We start from the raw sequence: 23,768 nt of genomic DNA, 5'->3' as shown, positions 1-23,768 counted from the left end.
AGTGTTTTTCACGGCCTCCTTTACATTATTTCATCATATGGCACGTTTTTACAACATGTTGAAAAATCACATTTTTTTCGACATAGTATACTATGGCGTTTTTTTTGCGCCAAAATTCATGATGATTTTTTTTTTCAAAGAAAACCTTTCTGGAGTGTTTTTCACGTCCTCCTTTACATTATTTCATCATATGGCACGTTTTTACAACATGTTGAAAAATCGCATTTTTTTTCGACATAGTATACTATGGCGTTTTTTTGTGCCAAAATTCATGATGATTTTTTTTTCAAAGAAAACCTTTCTGGAGTGTTTTTCACGGCCTCCTTTACATTATTTCATCATATGGCACGTTTTTACAACATGTTGAAAAATCGCATTTTTTCGACATAGTATACTATGGCGTTTTTTTGTGCCAAAATTCATGATGATTTTTTTTTTCAAAGAAAACCTTTCTGGAGTGTTTTTCACGGCCTCCTTTACATTATTTCATCATATGGCACGTTTTTAAAACATGTTGAAAAATGACATTTTTCGACATAGTATACTATGGCGTTTTTTTGCGCCAAAATTCATGATGATTTTTTTTTTCAAAGAAAACCTTTCTGGAGTGTTTTTCACAGCCTCCTTTACATTATTTCATCATATGGCATGTTTTTACAACATGTTGAAAAATCTCTTTATTTTTTCGACATAGTATAGTATGGCGTTTTTTTTGCGCCAAAATTCATGATGATATCTTTTCAAAGAAAAACTTACCATAGTGTTTTTCACAGCCTACTTTACATTATTTCATCATATGGCATGTTTTTACAACATGTTGAAAAATCACATTTTTTTTCGACATAGCATACTACGGCATTTTTTTTTGCGCCAAAATTCATGATGATATCTTTTCAAAGAAAAACTTACCATAGTATTTTTCATGGCCTACTTCATATTATTTCATCATATGGCATGTTTTTACAACATGCTGAAAAATCACATTTTTTTTTCAACATAGTATACTATGGCCAAAATTCATGATGATTTCTTTTCCCACAAAACGTCATAGTTCAGTATGTGGTCAAAAATGTCACAAAATCGTCATAGTTTAGTTTGTGGTCAAAAATGTCACAAAAACAGCTCAGGTTGTGGTCAAAATTGTCATGAAAATGTCATAGTTTAGTATGTGGTCAAAAATGGTGAAAAAACGTCATAATTTAGTATGTGGTGAAAAATGGTGAAAAAACGTCATAGTATGTGGTCAAAAATGGTGAAAAAACGTCATAGTTTAGTATGTGGTCAAAAATGGTGAAAAAAACGTCATAGTATGTGGTCAAAAATGGTGAAAAAACGTCATCGTTTAGGATGTGGTCAAAAATGGTGAAAAAACATCATAGTTTAATATGTGGTCAAAAATGTCACCAAAACCTCCTAATTTAGTATGTGGTCAAAAATGTCACGAAAACATCATAGTTTAGTATGTGTTCAAAAATGGCCAAAAAACATAGTTTAGAATGTGGTCAAAAATGGCGAAAAAATGTCATAGTTCAGTATGCGGTCAAAAATGTCACCAAAACGTCATGGTTTAGTATGTCAGGATTCCTACAGCTTAAGGCAAGTTAAATTCAAGACTTTTTAAGACTTTTTTATTGCCATTTGTAATTAAATTTAAGACCAACTTCACAATAAACACAAATGAAAAAAAACACCACATCAATTACATAGGGTTAGGGACAATTTTACCCAAATGTTTATTTTAAGATAAAACATGACTTTTTGGTCTGGTGAAAAGTTATTTTTTTTCTTTGACCACACCTCCAGGCAAAATTCCTTCAGTTGCAATATGTTCTCGCTGCAGTAGCTCCAGGAACTTCCAATTAACGTTTGGTTCATCCATGGAGACGGACAGCAGCTTACGCCTATCCAGGTCCTTGGCACCTTCCTGAGAATAAACAATGTTGAAGCACATGAAGCATATAAAAATCATACTGGATTAATCCAGTATAGATTTAGCAAACTGTTATACAGCATATTGTCTTTGTAACAGATGGAAGGCTGACACAGAAAAGATATCAATAATAACACCTTAAAGCGATATTCCACTTTTCAAGAATAATCCACTCAATATGTACTCACCTCTATGCCCATGTGAGGATGGGTGAAGATCTTCAGTTCACAAAACAATCCTGGAGTTTCAGCAGAAAACAGCCTTGCAGCTAATTAGAGTGACTGATGACCATGGATAAAATCAACCACCACAGAGAGCAGAGACATTTCGTGTTTGTTTTTTTACATATCCATGGTCACCATTCACTGTAATTAGCTGCAACGCTGTTTTCTGCTGAAACTCCAGGATTATTTTGTGAAGTGATGATCTTCACCCATCCTCATATCGGCATAGAGGTGAGTACACATTGAGTGGATTATTCTTGAAAAGTGGAATATCACTTTAACAAGTCAAAGCTGAAGACCATCAGTGGTGGACAAATTACTCAACCCCAATACTTGAGTCAAAGTATAGATACTCCTGGTCAAATATTACTCAACTACAAGTGAAAGTTGCTCAGTCAAAATTTTACTTGAGTTAAAGTACTAGAGTTCTTGCTTTAAAAAATACTTAAGTATTCAAAAGTACAAATTACAAAGTACATTTTGTAATATCAATAGATGCTGTATTGTTTTCATGATGCATATACAGAACCTTGTAACTCTCTGAAAGCACCTGATGATGCACTGACCTGCTTGTAGAACCACTCTGCTACATAAAGCCTACAGAAACATCTATAAAAACTTCAGCATAGAAATACAGTCAAGAACAAAACGGACAGCTGTTGTCAATTTCTGATGTAAATGTATTAAAATCATATCATAAAATTAGATTGAAGCCAATTCTAAGGAGTTCTCCAACTCTGTTAAATAACTGAGATTTCTTTCTGCCTTCAGGAGCAGTATATACATGAATGATGTGGTATTTTTCACCCCAATAAAAACAATCCAACTTTAAAAGCTACCTGGAATAATGAATAATCATAATAACATCTTCAGAATTCATTTTGTCTTTCTCCTGCTGTCACTATTACTGCTTTTTGTTTGAATAACAGAGGGAGAGCTTGCTTGCTCTTGTTCCAGAGTGCACCTGGATGATGTATTTCCACTTTCACATCAGTCCTATCTGAGAGGAGCTACTGTGATCGGTTTCCTTTTGTGAGGAACACAGCATGTGACCAACTGCATTTTAGAAAAGAAAAAACAGCAACAGCTGACTTCAAAGCTTAGTCGAAAAGTAACAACAACTTTCCTAGAAATGTAGTGGAGTCAAAAGTACAATATTTGTCTTTGAAATGTAGTGAAGTGGAAGTCAGAAGTTTCCAAAAAAAACAAATACTCAAGTAAAGTACAGATACTCACAAAATGTACTTAAGTACAGTACTCAAGTAAATGTACTTCACTGCTGTCCACCACTGAAGACCATACAATATAAACAACACTTGTACAATATAATGTGATCCAATACAACAGCCATGACTTCTACCTTTACAAATATAATAATGTTCAGTTTTGACTGACACTTTCAGAGAAGATATGAACTTAATTACTGATGTTATAATTTGCAGTGGTGTTGAAGTGGACTGCATTATATTGAAAGTTTTGGTCGCTACAATTACACGCATGAGACAGGCAGAATGATGTTTCTAATTTTCTGCTTCCATAATAATTTATGTTTGCCGCCTACTTACTTTGAAATGGCGTAGTAAATCCTCAGCTGTTCCATGTCCCATCAACTGCGACCCCGAATATCTTGACTGGACGTGATCTTCGCACCAATAGCGGATATGCAGATCCAGTTGTTTTGTTTTCGTGGTCTGGTTGAGGCTCTCGCCAAACATTAAAACGAACGCGTCCTTGTTAGCATCCGCAACAAGCTGCTCTGAAATGTACGGGGCTAATCCAAACTAGCTGATGTAGGCCGTCTGGTCGGAACCGTACGCAAACGAGTGGGCAATGTCAGAGTCTGGGAACACAGCACGGAATAAAGCTCCAGCTCCCTCATTTGACCCACATTGACATATGTGACTCCCCTGCCTTCACTCCCATCGTGCCGAGTTTGAAACATTTCTTGCACAAAATACACCGTGCCTCGTACACACTACCTGGTACCGCTTTCAGCCGTGAAGATAAATCTTGGTTGGACAGCCACTTTTCGTTGGATTTACACTTTCCCGTGTGGTCCAAAGTTGCTACATGAACGACGTGCGTCTGCTCTTAGAGTCCCGGCTGCAACCACATCACTGTTTTGTTGGTTCCGCTATTGTGATTGTGCGATGTTACCACGAGAGTCATTCTGTAAATTATTTAAATAAATAAATAAATGTTACCATTTATTTTGAGATTTGCGACTAATTACAATCATAAAACCATACTTATCACGTGTTAATTTTTTTAAAGACGTTTGAAAGATTGATTTAAGACATTTTAATACCAATTAAGGCCTTGTTTTTAGATTCATGAATTCAATGCCTTTTAAGACTTTTTAAGGATCCGCGGGAACCCTGACTTCCTCATCTTAGAGAAGAACTGGATCAGACTGCGAAAAGGACGTTAGAATTTATTTTTTAAGGCACTGCTAGCTGAACGCTGAACTTGATGTCACATATGAGTAATGCAATATTGATATTAATAACCATTTGTTGTGTAATTAATGTATGAGTTGTGTTGACCTGAGTAGAGAGAGAGCATTAACCCCAGGCTCTGAAGGGTTAAATACATGATGGATACACACAGGTCAGGCTGGAAGGCTACAGCTGCGCACACACACACACACATACACCAGTACAAAGAGTGTTTTCACACACACAGCACATTGACACACAGCACATTCCTATGTCCTTATAATGTAACAACTAATTGTACTGAAACCGCTAAACTCAAGGTTGTTTAAGGGTGGAAACCATAATAATCCTCCCTATGAGACACCACCAGCAGCTGCATCACATCTCAGCTAACAGAGGAATAAGACTGACAGGTAGAGAGAGGGAAGAGGTTTCTAGGAGGTTCTTTTACAGGATGGTTCCTGGAGATTGGATGAATCGTGTGCCAGAGATATGGACGTATCTGTGCACCAACCAATGGGAGAGCTAAGTCTACACCAGGGTTATCCCCACCTTTAGCCAATCACTGTTCAATATTTGAATATGTTTGTGTTCTATAACCAATCACATTTCACCATACAGTACAAAAAGGTTCTGTTCATATCAGACTTTGTCCTTTTCTGGGAGGCTGTTCCAGACAGAAAAGGTCCTTCATCAAGATTCTTTTGAGACACTGATGGTAGAAAATAAACAGCTTAATTGGAGAGAAGTAGTTTGTTTTCTATCTCAAAAAACAAACCCGCTCAACAGACACAAGTGTCAAAAAGCATTTATACAGAGCAACTAACTTTCCACTGTAAAATAATAAAAACAAGGGTTTTCTTGCAGTGAGAATTGTTTTTACACCATCCAAAGAGGTTTGAGCAGGCACCAAAGGAAAATAGTAACAGAACTTATTATGAAATCCGTTTTCACATTTTGGGTTCCAATTACTCAAGCATTATTGATGTGTCTGTTACTGAATAGTGAGAAAAAACAGAAAAATACTCAGATTTTTGTCAGATGAGTTCACTCTACAGCATTTTATTAATCATGCTCAATGCTGTGTTGTCAAACATCCATTTTAAGAGAAGAAAAACTAACCCTAACCCTAACCCATCTGTCGTGGGGGACAGGAGGACAGCAAGACACCTGTCCTGGGGACAGGATGACACAGGAAGACACTTGTCCCGGAGGACAGGAGGAGAGAGAGACAGACAATTGTCCTGGGTGAAAGGAGGAGAGACAGACAGAGACCTGTCCTGTGGGATGGGGGGGAGGGAGAGAGAGAGACACAGACACCTGTCCTGGGGGACAGGAGGAGCGAGAGAATGAGAGAGAAAGACAGACATCTGTCCTGGGGGACATGAGGAGAGAGACAGACACCTGTCCTGGGGGACAGGAGGAGAGAGAGAATGAGAGACAAAGACAGACATCTGTCCTGGGGGACAGGAGGAGAGAGAGAGAGAGACAGACACCTGTCATGGGGACAGGATGAGAGAGCGAGAGACAGACACCTGTCATGGGGACAGGAGAGAGAGAGAGAGACAGACACCTGTCATGGGGACAGGATGAGAGAGAGAGAGACAGACACCTGTCATGGGGACAGGAGAGAGAGAGAGACAGACACCTGTCATGGGGACAGGATGAGAGAGAGAGAGACAGACACCTGTCATGGGGACAGGAGAGAGAGAGACAGACACCTGTCATGGGGACAGGAGAGAGAGAGACAGACACCTGTCATGGGGACAGGAGAGAGAGAGACAGACACCTGTCATGGGGACAGGAGAAGAGAGACAAACTCTCTCTCCTCCTGTCCCCCATGACAGGTGTCTGTCTCTCTCTCTCTCTCACTCTCCTCATGTCCCCCAGGACAAGTCTCTCTCTACTCCTGAGAGACAGACACCTGTCCTGGGGGACAGGAGGAGAGAGAGAGAGACAGACACCTGTCATGGGGGACAAGAGGAGAGTGAGAGAGAATGAGAGAGACAGACATCTGTCCTGAGGGACAGGAGGAGAGAGAGAGAGACTTGTCCTGGGGGACATGAGGAGAGACAGACACCTGTTCTGGGGGACAGGAGGAGAGAGAGAGAGAGAGAGAGACAGACACATGTCATGGGGGACAGGAGGAGAGAGAGACCGACACCTGAGGGGCTGGTTAAAATGAATATTCAACCTACAACCTCAAATATAGACCCGAAAGGGTGGTTTCGAAAAAATCCTTCAATATAGACCAAAAAAGTTAGTATGAAGGAATATTCCACCTGAAATGTAGACCTGAGAAGTTGGTTCGGAAGAATATACCGTCCTAAACATCCTTAAATGTAGACTAAAGATGGTTTGGAAGAAAATTCCACCTAAAATCCTCCAATGTAGACCTAAAAGGTGAGTTTAATGGTATATTCCACCTAAAATTCACTACTGTAGACCTTGGAGGTTGGTCTGATGGTATATTCCACCCAACATCCTTGAACATAAACTTTAAAAGTTCGTTCAAAGGAATATTCCACCTAAAATCCTTCAATGTAGACCAAAAAATCTTGGTGTAAAGGAGTATTCCAGCTTAAATGTAGACCTAAAGGAGAGGTTTGGAGTAATATTCTACTCTAAAATCTTCCAATGTAGACCTAAAAGGTTGATCTGATGGTATATTCTACCCAACATCCTGGAACATTTACCTAAAAGGTTGGTTTAATGGTTTATTCCCAGAAGAACCCTTGAACATTGGGCTTAATGGTATATTCCACCCAAAATACTTGTACATATACCAAGAAGTCAGTGTAAAGGAAATGTAGACGTAAAAGGATTGTTTAAAGGAATATTTAAATGATTATTTTCATTATTTAATAATGTTATCAGTCAGAACCCTGGCAAACTTATTTTCATCAGTTTTTTAGTGGAAATCACAAATAAAGGAGCTCTTGGTTTTTCCCTGCGTTACTGAGTCAAAAGCTGCTGTTTCAACACAGATACGTTCACATGCATCCACAAACCTCTCAGCACTAAAACACCCACAGACAGGAGGCCAGCTGAGCCGAGGCTCGGTGGCGTCCTCAGACCCACGAGTCGGGGAGTCGGTGAACTTGTTGGTCTGGTTTGAAGGCCTCCATGTGGTCCACTAGAAGTCCACGTAGTCGGTGTTGGCTTTGACCCACAGCGACTGGCCGCCATCAGGTGGACCGGCTCGGCCTTGTAGGACTCCTCCTGTAGCCTTGAGGGGACCACAGGAACATTCAGTAGCTGTTGGAGTTCTTCCTGTCAGGCTCGTGGTAGAACGGCTCTGAAGAATCTTGTACTTGTCTTATCTGGAACAATCTAACAGCCTAAACTGTTAACAGCGGTGTAAAGAAGCAAACACACAGGCATAGATTAGGACTCAAACTCGATTTATTTTAGAAAACAAATCAGCTTAGAGCATTTGTTCACACATGTGGCTGAATAGGAGGCCATCCAATCAGATTCAAGGTCTTCACTCTGTAGGTTGTTTGTTGGGTGAGACTCTTGGACCTCCATCAGCTGACGTGGATGTTTGATGGTCTTCTTCTCTAGTGCCAGATGATTCATCCATGAATTTAGCAGCTACAGACTGAAATGAAGCTCATGCTGCCGTTATTGAATTCCTGTTCCAGATCAAATGTTCAGAGCTCACCTTGAATGCAGCCGTCTGCTGTCTGATAGTTTTTCTCATTGTAGTCTTCAATAAAGTCTTTTTCCTCATGTCAGGATGTGGTGAGACTCTTTCTCAGTCGCTGCAGACGTCCCTCATTGTGTATCTCCAGAGAAGAAACAGAAAAACTGGTCACTGCTTCAGCATCACAGACGCTCTCCAGCATTGAGAGTGTTTTAGGAATTCATTCATTGTGTTGTGAACTTTGAAGGAGCAGAAACTTTACAGCTGCCAAAGATATGAGCTCCAATTCTGGATGTTTTAGGAAATGAAGTTCATCAAATGAACACTTGATTTTTGCTGACAACTCTCATTAAATTACTGAAGAAATCCAACATAAAAACCTGTAAACTCTCAGGCAGCTTTTGTTAAAGTTTGTCTATAATTCTATCATCATGTTGTGGAACCAGGACTCTGCAGAAGTTCCTTCAAACAGATACTTGTGTTTCTGTTTAAGGCCTCAGGTTTGAACATACAGCAGAGGATTAGAAAGGAGTGATGTTAATATTTAAATCAGTCCAGTAAATGTTTGGCGTGAAAATTATTAAAATTTTGATTTAGATAGATTTGTGTCACATAATATTGTAGAGTCTCACTTAAATAGATCCAAATGAGTTCAGTGTATTTACATTTTATAGAATATTTGATTTCTTAATCTCAATACTGTAGGGTCTGACCCTAAATATTATAATGATGTAAATTTAAATAGTATTTTAGTGCAGTCATAAACTTTAATCAGCTAAACTTACATAATAAAAATAATTGCACAATCTTAACCTGAACATTCATATTATTGAGGTAAATTTACATAAATCATCATATTCTAGAGTCTTAACTGGAATATTTCTAACATTAATCTTTTTTGTATTGTGCTGATAAACAACAATAACCCGACTTTCAGATAATATTTGTTGTCTGTGATTGTGAGACTAAATTCCTCCACATTCTGGAACTGGACTGCATTTCCCAAAATGAAACATGGACAGAATTTAACACTCATGTATCCATGGCAACGCTAACATTTCTGCTTCTTACCAAAGTTCACAACACAAGTAAAGATTTTAATATAAAACTTCAGGGATGACTGCTGACCATAAGTATTCTGATCAATACTTCATGATCAATATCAGGACAGATGTTACAATTCCAGCTGTTGCATTAGACTGCAGTTATTCACAGAGAAATTAAAACATCACATTCCTCATACAAACTAGATGGGACTTTTATTAAATAAAGTGTTGGTGAATAAACAGTGTAAAAAGTGCAAAGCAGCTCCATTAAATCAGGAGATGTGAGACTTCCACAGCATAGATCACCATCTGCTGTGTTGATTCATAGCTGAATGTCAGAATGAACTGAGCTAGAAAAGCTGCTTTGAGCTGCAACATTACGGTCTGACAATCCAACACCATCACAGTTTTCATCTGGTTGTTTTGCTTCAACATGCTGTGAAGTTCAGTTTTTACCTGAATCAATACAGAGATTCTATTTCCAACCTAAGACTGGAATAAAAATTAGAATGTTATGAGGTTATTAATGCAACTAAATCCTTTCAGATGGAAGGATTTACTTCTAAGTTCTAATTCAAGTTTCAGTTGGAGCACATTGCATTCACAAAGAAAAACAGTGATACCTTCATAGCAACATTTAATAAACCTAAAGCTTCCCTGTTAGCACATTGGTGGAGTTTGTTACTGAGCATCTGAACCTTAAATCCAGTGAGACGACCATCTTCAGTCGAGGCCAGTCAGAGAACTTCAAGACCTTCCATCAGCTGGACCAGATGTGGCATCATCTCCCTCTGAACATCTGGATGACAGGAGAAAAGATAGAAATCAAACACAGATCACAGAAATACAATTTATTCACTTTCATCATTTTATAAAAGTAGCATGAACTTTATTAAAGCTTGACAATATCACTAATGAAAGTAAATGTTTTTATCTCGTGTTGAAGCTAAATTTAAAGTCAATTTTAATGACAGTTTATCCTGAGAGGAGTGAGAATGGAGCTTTTCTTTCCTTTGTAGAATATTCCCTCAAAATATTCTGTTTATTCTTGGCTTTAGAAGCATTTTTCTTTACTTATTTATTTTTACATACCTCAGACTGATACACTTTGCTGGTTTGCAGATAATTTCATGCACAATCACAATAAAGATCTTCTATTATAACATATTTTGCTAAAACAAGAACTGCAAACCTTCTCAACCATCTCTCAGGCTGCAAAATTCCAACTGCGACCAAGAATTATCTGATGTAGTTATTATTATAATCTTTACTGAACCAGCCCTGGAATTAATAAAAATCTGTATATGGATATGATTTTCTCTGATGGGACCACTATGGAAGCCGTAGTAACAATTAACTATCCTTTGAAGGGAAAGATTAGGTCTTCTTCAGGTGGATTAAAAAAAATGCTCTCCCTTTAAAAAAAAAAAAAAAAAAAAGTATATAATAAAGTAAATCTCTTCTGCACTGCACACATACTACACTTTTGTATAACTCTGGATGTCAGAGTAAAGGCAGACAGATCCACTGATCAGCCACAACATTCTGATCACTGACAGCTGAAGAGAACAACATCCATCATCTTGTTCTAATGCAACGTTCTGCTGGGAAACCTTGACGTTCATGTGGATGTTTGACATGTACCACCACCTAAACACTGCAGGACAAACAACCCCCTAGTCTCCATGGCAACAGCAGTCCTTGATACCAGCTGCCTCCCTCAGCAGGACAAACTAAAACTGCTACTACAGGAGTGGTCTGAGTAACACAACAGAGCTAAGCTGTTCACCTGGGTTCCACACTCCCCACATCCAGATCTGATTGAGCATCTGTGGGATGGTCCAGGATCAGCCTGGTCTAGGTAGGACCCACCCTGCAACCCACAGGACCCACAGAATCCACAGGACATCCCCAGAGGTTCTGATGAACCACTGGGTCAGAGGAGTTTTAGCAGCATAAAGGGACCAACACAGTATTAGTCAGGTGGTCAGAATGTTATACTGTTATATTGTCATGCTGATTATATGATCAGTAAATGTTACCATCAATTATAACGTCCACATTGATCAGAAAAAAAAACAATCAGTTCATTCAGAAACTGTGGGGTTAAACCTAAAAACACAGATCTCAACAGCAGTTTGTTTCAAAGCAGAACACCAGCTGGTTTTCACTAAAGAAGTTTTAAGAGCAACAATTAAATGACAGTTTTGTTCTCATTAAGTTCAGAGTCAGACAAAATAATGTACACACATCAGGAGAAGAAAAACTTTTATAAATATTTCATTTGTATAAGTACTTCTACACATATAGAAACCTCTTTCTAAGTTTGATCAAATCATGATAACTCTGTGTCCTGTTGTATGATGTTTTCCCAACAGATGGCGCTACCCTCATGAATGGAGCATTAACAAGTGACGTCTACAACACAACAGAAATGTCTGGAAGCCAGTGGCCACCACTTTGAGCACCTCTTGTAATTGTAGAGGCCAAAGATAACTTTTATTAATCTTGTGATGTCTGAATATATTTGGTATTGAAATATTTATGCAAGTTTTTCTTTTCCTGATGTGTGTAAACATTATTTTGGATGACTCTGTATAATGGGTTTCTGACAGGTCACCAGGCAACATCTTTTTATAATAATGACAAACATACCTGCATTCTACAGGAGTGATTTTCCTCATGTGCAGGTAAAGATGTGTGAGGAGTTTAGAGATGACAGGAGCAGGAGTCATCCTCACTAATTCAGCTTCAATCTAGAAACAGAAATACCACAAACAACCACACTGATATACTCTCAAACGTTCAACCTCACAGCCTCAAAATATCTGTTTAGAAAGTGTTGTGCTTTTAAATTCTGCTGAAAGCATTGACAGACATTCTCTTACAAGGTTGTGTAAAAAGCAGCCTGTCCTCTGAGCTACTGAGAAATTTTCCTGAACAAAGTTTCTACGTGTAAATCGGCTCAACAAAAACTAAAGCCTCAGTCAGAGATAACAGGTATCACAAATTATATACAACTTTCTTCGTTAACTCAGACTTTCTGCTTCCACCTCACATAAAAAGGGGAGTTTAACTCATCAGATGACTGAAAATGAACGGCTTGTGCAGTTCTAGATCCAAAAGTAGGATGTTTCAACTCATGTTTTACTACAAATACATGCAATAATAAATAAATACAATGGCTGGTTGTTAGTTTATTCACTATTAATGTCATTTTATATATTGGATTGAACTTGAGCAGTGGAAGAGAGAAGGAATTTAATGAAATTATGGAGATTCAGAGAGGTAATGTTGCACTATGTTAAGCATGGTTTAATTCAAACCAGCTGAATGTTAAAACTTCAGTGCAGCTAAACGGGTTTCAGTTAACCTTAAAGTAAAATAACTTTTTTAAAAGCTAAAATACACAGCAGAGAAACACAGGTTGAGAAGGTCATTCTAATAATGACGGACAACTGTGGCAGCAACTAACACAGGTGTTCAGCGGTAAGTTAGCCACCTGTGTTAATTAGCCCGCTAGCTAACTTAGCCGCTTAGCTAGCTAACGCGTCCGGACCAACTGCTCAAACACGACAAAACACAACTCTTCACAAGTCGCTGACTTAACGTACAATAAAACAACGCTACTGGTTAGAAGTATTTATCTTCTTACCGTGTTTTACTCCAAAAACAAAGTCAACAGCAGCCAGAGATATACATAGACTAGATACGGTAGCGCGCTGTCTTCCATATTATCTATGGTCTGACCAATCACTGCTCTCTGGTTCCGCCCTCTGAGAATCTTCTTGTCGTTTGGCTCCACACTTGCTGATGACCACTTCCGGTCTCAGAAAATGAAAAAAACTGATCATTTTTCGTTTCTGTCTCTTACTGATTTTATTTTTTTGTTATTCTAAATATAAAATGAAAATCAAAGCATTTTTAAAATGTCGTAAATCCCTTTTTGATCATGAAAAGGAAAAACGCCTTGTATTTCAATTTTAATTTTTGTATTTTAAAACAAAAATCAAATAACCACTCGTTTTTTGTTTTTCAATACTCGTTTCAGAACGGAAAATCCAATTGCCATATAAATACACGGACCATTTTGATATTAAAGATGTGAAATGTTTCAACTGGCAGCTTAAATCATCAATTACTTTTTTTCTTAGCATGTTTTACCACCAACCAAATTACCATTTGATTATAGTGATACAGAGTTTTATTGTTTGTCTACAGTTATGGTATTGTATTGGTAATTATTATGCTTTCTACTGACAATCATACATTATAGTGCAGCACATTAAGCACAGTTAATTCTATAAGTTTTTGATTAAAGTGCAAACTTTTATCTTTTGGCAAAAATATTGCATTAGTTGTTTACAAACTACAATGATTTCTTCATAATCCCTTTAATTTCACAGGTTCAAATAAATTGGTCAGTTATAGCTTGTTTCCTCATTATTTCATGACAAATTTAAATGATAAAAGGCCTGGAGTTGATTCCAAGTGTTGAATTTGCAAGTGATAGGTCTTCATAGAATATCTCAATATGTAGCCCAAAGAGGTGTCAATGCAAGTAAAGGAGGTTTTCATTACACTGAGAAGTGGCCAAATTAATGATGTACATTTTCTAAACAGAAAGAAATGCACTGGTGAGCTCAGCAACACCAAAAAGCCTAAAAGACCACCAAAGACAATTAAAGTGCATGAACACAGAAGTCTTTCCCTGGTGAAGAAAAATCCTTAACAACAAATCAGCATGAGGCAAACATGTTGTTGTTAAAGTCTTCAAAGAGGGGACACCTTCATGAATGTAAATACACAAGGTTTACTTCAAAATGCAAACCACCGGTAACATTAAGGCACACAGATGCCAGATTAGTCTTTGCAGGAAAACATCTAAAAATGCTTGGCCAGTTTTGAAAAAAATATTCTATGGACAGAAGAAACCGTGATTATCTTGTACCAGAGTGCAGGGAGGAGAAGAGCATGGAGGAGGAAAGGAACAGGTTTATGATCCACAGCATCGCATCCTCTGTCAAATGCGGTGGAGGCAGTGTTTAAGGCATGTGAATGTGTTTCTGCTAATGTAAACGGGTCAGTGGTGTTTAATGATGATGTGACAACTGATAGGAGTAGCAGGATGAATTCTTAGGTGTATAGAGAGCTACACATTCTGCTCAGATTCAGTCAATTCCTGCAAAACTGACAGGATGCCACTTCAAGGGACACATCAACAATGACTTTAAATATACTAGTACATTTAAAGCAACCCAAGCGCTTCTAAGAGCAAAGAACTGTCTTTAAATTGCTGAGTCAGTCACTGGACTGCAACCAAACTGAGCATGGTTTTTACTTCCTGCAAACAAAGCTGAGGGCAGAAAGATCTACAAGCAAGTAGCAACCGCAAGTGGCAGCAGTAGAGGCCTGATAAAGCATCTCAAGAGAGGAAACTCAGTTCAAGGTTCCCAGACTTCAGGCTGTCATTGACTGTGAATTTGAATTCAAGTCATGAAAATAATCTTTATGATTTGTACTATTACTTGTGAGCCCGTGATGATGGAGAGCCTGCGTTCCACTATGTTACTATGTGTCTGTGATGGATAAATACATTTTTTGTAATTTTTTTTAATTAAACCCAAAAGTCTAAACTTCAACTGCATCTTGATTGCTTCATTTCAAGCAAAGACTGTATGATTTCAAGTCCAGTGTGGTGGTGAAAACTGTGTTACAATCCAAAAAACCTATGGATTGGACTTTGGGTACAAGTGTTTACTCGTTCACTACTACATTTAATTTACCCCGACTCACTGTTGGCTTTACAAACTCTAAATACAGGCCAGCTAAAACATCCTTTTTTCTATTTGAGAAATCCCCATTGTCTCTTCAAAACAGAAAAACACACAATAACAAACATCTCAGACAAGTTCAAAAGATTAACAGTTTTAATAAAATTCATGTCAAACATCAAAATACTGAAATGGCAAAAAGGAAAAAAAAACTTTTTTCTACAATTCTTTTTGAACTTTTTTACAAATCACAGTGGTTCAAAAATATTACAAAATTTTTAGTTTCAAAACATTTTTTGCAACAGCAGCAAAACATTCTGATTGTTGTATATTTTTGAAAGCCCTTAATAGTTTGTAAGTGTGGTGTGCTCTTTGCCTTTTTATTGTAATAAACTCAATAACATGAGCAGTAAATGTTAATAAAATTCATATGAGTCAATGGAAACAAAAGTGCATAACAATACTATACAGTATATACGATCCACTTAAAAGTTACAGTATAGACCAGGGGTTAATCACGCCATGTTTGTCTCTATAAACACCCCTCTGTGCACACAATCCTATGTATACACCAGCTTAGTAAATACATACAGTGTGGTGAGCAATAAGAAGGTGAGAGGTTATTTCCAACTGGGTCTTGTTTCAATTTACAACACTGTACTGTACTTTGGATAATAACTATCTTCATTAAAGCATAACATATCACAGCTAATATCTGCCTGTAATCCAACCAGTAGTTCAAAGATGCTTTCCCTATCTAAAAGAACACTGACTGCATGTATGATTGCAACATGGTAACTAATGGAAGCCATCGAGCACAGTACTGAGTTTGGCTTAGAGAGAAGGACTCAGTGGAGAAAGTGGAAAAGTAAATGATATTTCAATTTTGATCGAGAAAACTGGTCAATATAAAGACAGCATCAAAAACATAGTAATAGGCTACATAATAGAAAGTGCAGGCACCTAAAAGAGTGCAGAAACATTACTCATAAATTGCTGGGTTTCTTGGTCATTTCATGAATTAAGTCATCGGCGTTAGCATAGATGATATTCCATACTGAATTTGTGAAGCTCCACGTGTTATATTATCACTGGAAGTTGCCAGTATGACCCCAATAGGCAGTAACTGCTTGATGCCTAAAGAAGCACAAGAAAATCCACATCAGTTTTAAGATAGTGTATACTAAGGAAAGCTACCTATTTCTACTTCTGTGCACACATGTGTGTATTTCTTGGCTTAAATAACTTGAATTTGAGCGCAGTGGGCCACAGGTGCAGTGCCATCAGCCCGTACAGCGCCAAAAGAGTTAGATTTCACTGAAGGCACAGGAGAGGAGACACCAAATATTTAAAACGAGGTGTTCTCTCAGTCACTAGGCCCCACATTAAACTGGGGTGATCAGGCCTGCAAAGAGGGAAGAACTGCTCCACCTAATATCATGCAATGGAAAAATGTGCCAGTAAAAACAATGTATAAGATAGAACGAGACAATCATAATGAATGAAGTCCACAACTCAAAATGTGATGACTTTGGCCTGTAGGGGTCATTGTGGAGCAAATATCGAGGGCTAAATAAAACCAACAAGGCTTAAAATTTAGAATCTGTTTCTCCCTGTCTGTGAATGAGGGTTTTCTCAACCTTTTCTGGTCATTCAGTTTCTATTTCCCACAATTTCCACCCCAATAAATGTTTATTTTGTGTTTTTGTCTGAATTTTTAAAAATCCCACAACCCCATCAATATATCAAGTGACCCCCAATAGGATCCCAACACCAAAGGTTAAGAAGCTCTGTTGTATACGCAGTAGCTTATGTCTAACCCCAGGAACATGCATCATGCTTTATGTAATTTCTTTGTCATTACATGCAAGCTAAATCCAGACATTGCACTTGGCTTTTAGCCATTTAGAACATTCCTAAAATGTGTATTACAATCCTTAATTTCAGTTGAAATTTAGCTTTTGAACCCAATATCTTTGTAAAAAAAAAAAAATGATTGAAATGATTGTATTTACTACAGTAACAGGTAAACACTGCACAGCAGCAACAGAACCTTTGCATTAGTTTTTCAGGCAAATGTCTGTGGATGTCCCAGCACATCATTTAAAGTCGTATATTTAGTGATGCTACGTTAAGCTGTACTGAGCTAATTCAGAGCAACAGACTTGTGCATAAAGTCGCAAAGCAAGAAGAGAGCTACTGTGGAGTTCAGTGCCAACAAAGAAAGCACTAAGTTGTGGGAAATTTTGAAAGACTTAAGTGGAAATGTTGTGCTACAATCATCAGGTTATGAAACAATCTTACATAAGGATCAATTCATGCTAAGTACAGAAAGGTACAGTCATAGACAAAAAAGAAGAAAGTGCATTCCAACACAAATGTCATTATAATGACAAAGTTAGGCCACCATGCAAATGAACCACATTTTAAAAGTGGTTGCACCCTCCCAGCACACAGGCCAGCCAGTGCTTATTAAAAAGCTTTGCTTTCTCAAAGTCAGTGGTTTTGAAGTTTCACTGCAGGCATCAACCTGCCATTTTTAAACGCTACCTCTCAATCACCTGGTAGGTGGAGAATCCCAGCCATGATGTGAATCCCAATCTAGAAAAAACATCCTAATCTAAGACCATATGATTAGACCAACCTATTGTACTACACTGTGTAAAAAGTTGGCTTGAAAATTCCCTCAAGCAGGATGTTGGCTGTGAGTGCATAAAGCAACACCATAATCCACTTTACAGTAATGACATGATCATGGCCATTATTTACTGTATCCATCACATCAGTGACTGCAGAACCTGTCTGCAGGTTTGAACTAAGACTTAGCTAAAATCTAACATTAGTTACTAGTTTTGTCCAACTATAAGGCACACGGACCAAGAGAAGAGGCCTAATGGATCACATTAACCATTAATACATTTAAGACAAATTGATTTAACAGGGAGATGGAAGTCCATCAAAAACTGGGGACTTTTCTCCTCTTTAGGTCTCTAAATACCCAAAGCACTTCACTAGGGTAACTTTAAATATCTACGGAATCATTCCGAAATATGTAGGATGCATGTAATGCAGACTGAGGCTTGTTCACTTTAACTCCACTTACTCTTTTTTAAGAGATAAATCAGCTCAATTCTCACTTCAATCTCGTGAGATCCTTTCTGACTTCTATTTCGGTAGCTGACAATGACTTTACACGCCTTCCATAGAAAACAGCAGAACACACCACATGTCTCACACAATCTATCTCCTAGAGGTGCCTGGGTAAAGCTGAGGGGCGCAAACCCACAAATAGAACAACGTGCTAATAGAAACTCATCACCACAACATCTTTTTTTCACATTCAGTACGAAAGCCCAAAGAAATTAGCACCCTTAACAAGAAAATCAAATTTGCTCTCATTTGCACTTTGAATTAGCAAAAACGCTTATCTTAAATGCACTCTAAAGTAATATTAATTTCCTGGTTAACAAGGAAGCAAAAACAGATCACATTGTTTTATAAAAGCAGCAAAGACGTCACAGGGTTGAAGCCACTGTGTGTAAAATCAGAAAACTACACATTCTAAAATTAGTGACCTATTATGACCTCTTACAGACTGTTAATAAATGTAGAAGAAAAAATACGGTTTAATAAAAATGCTCCTATGTCAATCTGAATGCGATCATTAAACCCCTGCAGGTTCTTTGCAGGTAAACACTAAACAACTACAGAGATGGTTCAACTCTAAACATAAAATCACATGTGTCTGTGTGTTCATGTGGACACTGTCTTACTGTGTCTTAAGCACCATTTTCAATTTCAGCAACAGGAATGGAAGGCAATGTCCAGCAGTGACACGCTTGTTTTGTTTTTTCCTGACACCACAGATTCAAAACACCACCCCAAAGACAGAGTCAAACATTATTCTACACTGCCTCCTTCTCCTGCAAGTCACTTTCTCTGCTGTCCTTTATCCCCTCTTGCCAGTAAAAAAGCAAGGAAGCAGAAATAAAGAAAGTGAGGAAGAAGAATCACAGCTTTGGTATTCAGAATCAGGTAAAAAAAAAAAAAAAAAAAAAATATTAGGTATAGTTTTTAAACGCACTAATAACACTGTGCATGTGCTTTAGCTTTGCAAGGATTGACATTATACTGATGATCTTAATAAGTGAAACTAGGGTGAAGAAAACATAGGCATAAAAACTCCTGTTATTGTGAATGTTTGTGCCGGGGCCCTGAGCGGTGCTGCCCCTAGTGGTGTAGGGGAGTAAAGGCAGGCTGGCTGAGGTGCTTCAACGCAACCTGGTGGTCATGGACGTTACAAGCATATTTGTTTAACACTATCCATCATTCCTCCATGGCAGAGGTATCAAGTAAGGCTAGCCCTCTTTACCCCCATCATTGCTATAGAGTGGTCATTTGAGGGTCTCAAAAAATGCAGTTTGGTGAAACCACCACATCCAGGGGAGCTTGTGTTTTGCTTTTTGCAAGTGTGGTGAGCAAAACGAGGGAGTTGGAGATGCAGGGGTGGATGATGGACACTGAAGATCACATCAGGACTATAGTGGAGGCTAACAGCTATCAAAACTTGCTAATTGTTTTAAGTTTACCCTTATACCACAACAATCTCATTTTTGCAGTAAAAATCACCAGCTTCCTTGTGCACCATTTTCCCTGATAATAGTGTCCTAGAAGGCGCAAAAACATATTAAAAGGTCAAATAATATGGGCATAATATTAACTGCATTTTCAGTGTCTATTCCTGGGAATCCATTGCTGGTCTTAGAGGGGTGGGTCATGGGAATGGGTTTGTGCAAGCTAACAGTCTGTATAGAAGTGAAGGCAGAGGTAAGCTCCCCCGAGGGAAGCCGCAGTGGTCAATGTGTAATAGTCATTAAGGTCAATGTGAAGGATGGAGAATGAGAGACTGAGAGAGATAGAAAGCCCTTGCTCCCAGTCCAATCACTCAAAGGCTGACACACTGTGAGTGCTGGTGGAGGGACAGAGCTCTGGTGGAGGGAACAACGGGCTGCACTGCAACGCCACGGGCCCTTGTAGATCAGGGTGTCTGGGAAGCACTCAACTTGGAAGCATCACTCAGTCACAATACTGCACACATATACTCATATCCATGCACATACCCTTCACTTGATTCCACACCTGTCACACAGCATACCAAAATGCACTCATGTGGTCACCCACACTTATAAAGAGGCACATACATTCCCCCAAACATGCTGACATTCAGGCATATTAGCAGTGAGGGTCACGTCTCCACTGGTGAAGAGTTTCAGAGCCAGACTCCTTTAAATGCGGTAAGAGGGGGAGTTAGCTTTCTTGGGCAGGACGACCCAGGTACGGATGAAGAAGAAGTCAGTGGAGGGAACCCTTTAGGAGACGTGGGGAGAGGAGGACGGGTGCCTCCAGAAACACCAGCCACGCTTGGTATGTTGCTTGCGCAAGATCTCCTCCTCACGTTCGCGCTCCTTCTGAGAGCGCAGGTAGCGGTCCTCCTCCTTCAGGAACCACACAGGAGGCCAGCGCTGCTTCTCAAAGTGCTTTTGGTTTTCTACAAAGAGGAGGGCAAACATTTAATTAATCAAAAAGAAGATCCTTTTCTTAAAAATATGCATTTCTGTCATTTGAGATATGCATGGATGAAATTTAAGGGTTCTGTGATGTTTAGAAGAATTGCAATTTTAAGTACTGTACTGGCCTTATCACTATGGCAATATTTTCTACATGACTTTAATGACTTGAACTAAGAAGAACCTTTTTATGATTAAGGGCAAATAAAATTATTTTAGGAAACACTAACATGATCAAAACATGAGACACAAGATAAAACTACAAAGTGAAAAAGGAAATCAAAGAAAAGGGAAAAAAGAAGAGAAAAAAGGTTATGAGAGATTCTTTCACTTATAGTTTTCAATAGCAATTTTGATTTCCAATGTTTTGTTTTTTAAATCTTTTAATGTATTTTCAAAAATGACTATCAGCATTTTTGTGTAAATATGTTAATGTTAATATACCTAATGCAAAGCATATTTTGTCTTTATTTCCTTCACGGAAACAGCCCATAAGGTGCTCCTACTCCTCCTATTATTATTTTTTTATTTTTAGCTCCCTTGCAGCAGTGCTTTTCCAGACAAAAAACAAATATGAAAAAATCAGCCCTCCCACTCCAAGCAAATGTTTGCTAGGATCAAGTCACACCATGCTGCAGTTCCTTAGTAGTGTGCTTAACCCACAAAATGTAGCCTACATTTTTGCTCACACTAGAACTGCAGAGCAAATCTGTAGGAGTTTTCTGGACAGAAAAGCTGCATGTATGAAAGGAGCTTGAGGCAGATTATCAGGGCCAAGAGAGGGAATGAGCCTGTACCTGGAGACATGGCCTTCATGTCTTTGGGAAACTTGCGGCAGATGCTGTTGTAATTGGTGCAGATGTGATGGAGGCACCAAGCTGACAACTGCTTGGCATTGTGGAACTGCAAAACAGATAAACATTTATCAAATGAATCAAGGGTGAACTATGATGCATCATTTCAAATAAGCATCTATTTATGTAAATTAGATGTTATTTAAAGGAAAAAGATAAGGACAGACCTGTGCAAGCTCAAGGTAAGCCAACACCTGCCCATCAACGTCAACTCCTTTCACTGCCAACTGGAGAAGCTCATCCACAGCATGCTGTTCTGAAGATGCACAAAATGTAGATAATCATGTCAGTATTTATTGTTTGCATTCACCGCTGACATGGGCCCACATTTTTATCTCCCAGGCATAAATTAGTCTGTCAGTCTGTATCAAACAAAACTAACTGCTCCTATAATCTTTTACTGAGTCACCGATGAAATATCATAGCTGCATTCTGCCACATTTAGACAGTACAAGATATTCAAGAGAGATCACATTACTCTCTGCAACACTTCTAATTCTGCGGAGAGAGTCTTTACCAGTGAGGGCGACAAGGCGTGGCAGACAGAGACGGTTGGCCAGAACAATTAGCTCCATGGGCTCCAAACCAGGACAGGGCGTTAGAAGACCGCAGTACAGGAACTCCAGCACCCCACGCATACATGCTGCACTGGTGTTAGGAATGGATACCTGGGAAAAGACCAGACCAGAAAATACACGAGAAATAAAGTCATTCAAGAAACTGAATGAACACACAACTGGCATTCATTTTCGCTGAATATGTTGAACTGTCTTTAGTTCCATAAACATTGCAAATGTGTATCTTCTGCTGCATGTTTGTGTTAAGATACAAAGTATTATGTTAGTAATTATTCCTATACCTATGACCTGTAATGGCTAGAAACTGGTAGGATTCCATGGAGACAGTAAAACCAATGAAAGCATTGCTGCGGATATTTGGAGGTAAAGGGCAGAGGACATACTGTTCGGGCACATTCCCTTTGATCTCGGCTCAGATGAAAGCACTGTCTGAGGGCTAGTGATGTGAGAAATGTGGCTAATGCAAAAGACCCGCCTCACCCCACCTCCTCCTGCTACACATGCAGATCCACTGTATCAGACCCTCCCCAAGGAGATAACATACCTACAATTAAAGTCAATCAGAGATGACTGCATTCCACATGTGCAAAATTAAACATGGATTAGAATTAGGTAAAGAACCAACATATAAAACACAAGGACAATGTTATACAGCAGCGCTAAAGTGACAAAGCAAAGTCTCAGATCAAAACATTCACCTGTAATGACCGATATGCTGTCATACCATTGATTAGACTTTAGCTCCACCAAAGACACTGATCATGCTGCTTCTCAGTGTGACTTGTCATTTCACTTTAGGTGGTTGAATAAATGAACATATACAAATGAAAAAGACCTTTTTAGCAGCTTCATTACTGTATTTTCAGACCAATACCAGCCCAATGGCAGGTGATGCATTCTAAGCCCCGGAAAGGATGGAGGGAAGGTAAATGATGATGGGATTGATGACCAGACCCCTCCAGGAGCTTTATCAGTCTACTCACTGGGGCACTCTTCAACCTTCACTCCCATAACCAATTAGGAGAATGTCAGCTTGCCACGACCTCTCGTTATGATAAAAAAAAAAGACACAACGCTGAGACAAGGGTGGTCTCCAGAGCTTAAAGCCCCAGGTGGGGCCAGGAAGCATTAATGAGTGGACACATTCATAGGAACAGGACACTTATGGTTAAAAGCCATCAACCATATTGACGGGTGTTCTTTTGCTGACACGCTAATGGTCAATTATGAGCTTAGTGCATGCTTAGTTGAACTGTAAACCTAAAAACTGCAGCCTCAAAGGGAAAAGCAATGATTTAATCTGTTTAAAAGGCACAGGAAAAACAGCTACAGTGACTAAAAGGTGCAAATGAGTTATCAGTCACCGAAGCGCTTAAAAAACCTCAACTTAAGGGAACTGAAATTTATATATAAAAAGATTGTAACTGTGATTGATGCTGGTATCTCCTCTGTTTTAGGCAGTAAGACAAAAGCTTAACAGCCTTTTACATTTGATAAACTAGGCCCCTTAACATGTAATACTTCTTTGCCCCTTAAGATGCCCCCTTAGGATGCGCACTCACATGGTGAACAAAAAACCACAGACAGACCTTAATAAGTAATCCGGGAGTATACCATGACACACTCCGCGGTCAGTTTGTGTATCTGGCCACACAGAGAGCAAACCACAGGAGGTGTCTTTTGACTCATGGCTTTTGTCTGCTACACA

The 23,768-nt window shown here is 38.7% G+C and overlaps 1 protein-coding gene and 2 long non-coding RNA genes across 5 annotated transcripts in view; all 3 read right to left on the bottom strand.

Moving 5' to 3' along the window:
- Positions 1-1,704: 1,704 nt before the first annotated feature.
- LOC118471589 (uncharacterized) lies at positions 1,705-4,250 on the bottom strand. Its single transcript, XR_004848925.2, has 2 exons — positions 3,720-4,250; positions 1,705-1,924 (listed from the first exon to the last, which is right to left on the bottom strand). It is a non-coding gene; the product is annotated as an uncharacterized LOC118471589 (long non-coding RNA).
- A 3,776-nt stretch (positions 4,251-8,026) lies between these two features.
- LOC129349165 (uncharacterized) lies at positions 8,027-12,039 on the bottom strand. The gene is made up of 3 exons (XR_008602063.1): positions 11,943-12,039; positions 8,260-10,086; positions 8,027-8,155 (listed from the first exon to the last, which is right to left on the bottom strand). It is a non-coding gene; the product is annotated as an uncharacterized LOC129349165 (long non-coding RNA).
- Positions 12,040-15,199: 3,160 nt separating this feature from the next.
- The window catches only part of rhobtb4 (Rho related BTB domain containing 4), a 44,106-nt gene continuing 35,537 nt past the window's right edge, over positions 15,200-23,768 (bottom strand). For all 3 annotated transcript variants that reach the window (XM_023292775.3, XM_023292776.3, XM_023292774.3), the window contains 4 exons: positions 22,000-22,150; positions 21,650-21,738; positions 21,426-21,531; positions 15,200-20,609 (listed from right to left, as the gene is read on the bottom strand). In XM_023292775.3, the coding sequence (XP_023148543.1) occupies positions 20,431-20,609; positions 21,426-21,531; positions 21,650-21,738; positions 22,000-22,150 (525 nt within the window). In that variant the 3' untranslated portion in view covers positions 15,200-20,430. The remainder of the gene's footprint in view (positions 20,610-21,425; positions 21,532-21,649; positions 21,739-21,999; positions 22,151-23,768) is intronic.

This window comes from Amphiprion ocellaris, chromosome 6 (assembly GCF_022539595.1).
Source record: "Amphiprion ocellaris isolate individual 3 ecotype Okinawa chromosome 6, ASM2253959v1, whole genome shotgun sequence".
NCBI lineage: Eukaryota > Metazoa > Chordata > Actinopteri > Pomacentridae > Amphiprion > Amphiprion ocellaris.
The sequence above is the reverse complement of the archived record's forward strand: the minus strand, read 5'-3'. Positions and strand labels throughout refer to the sequence as shown.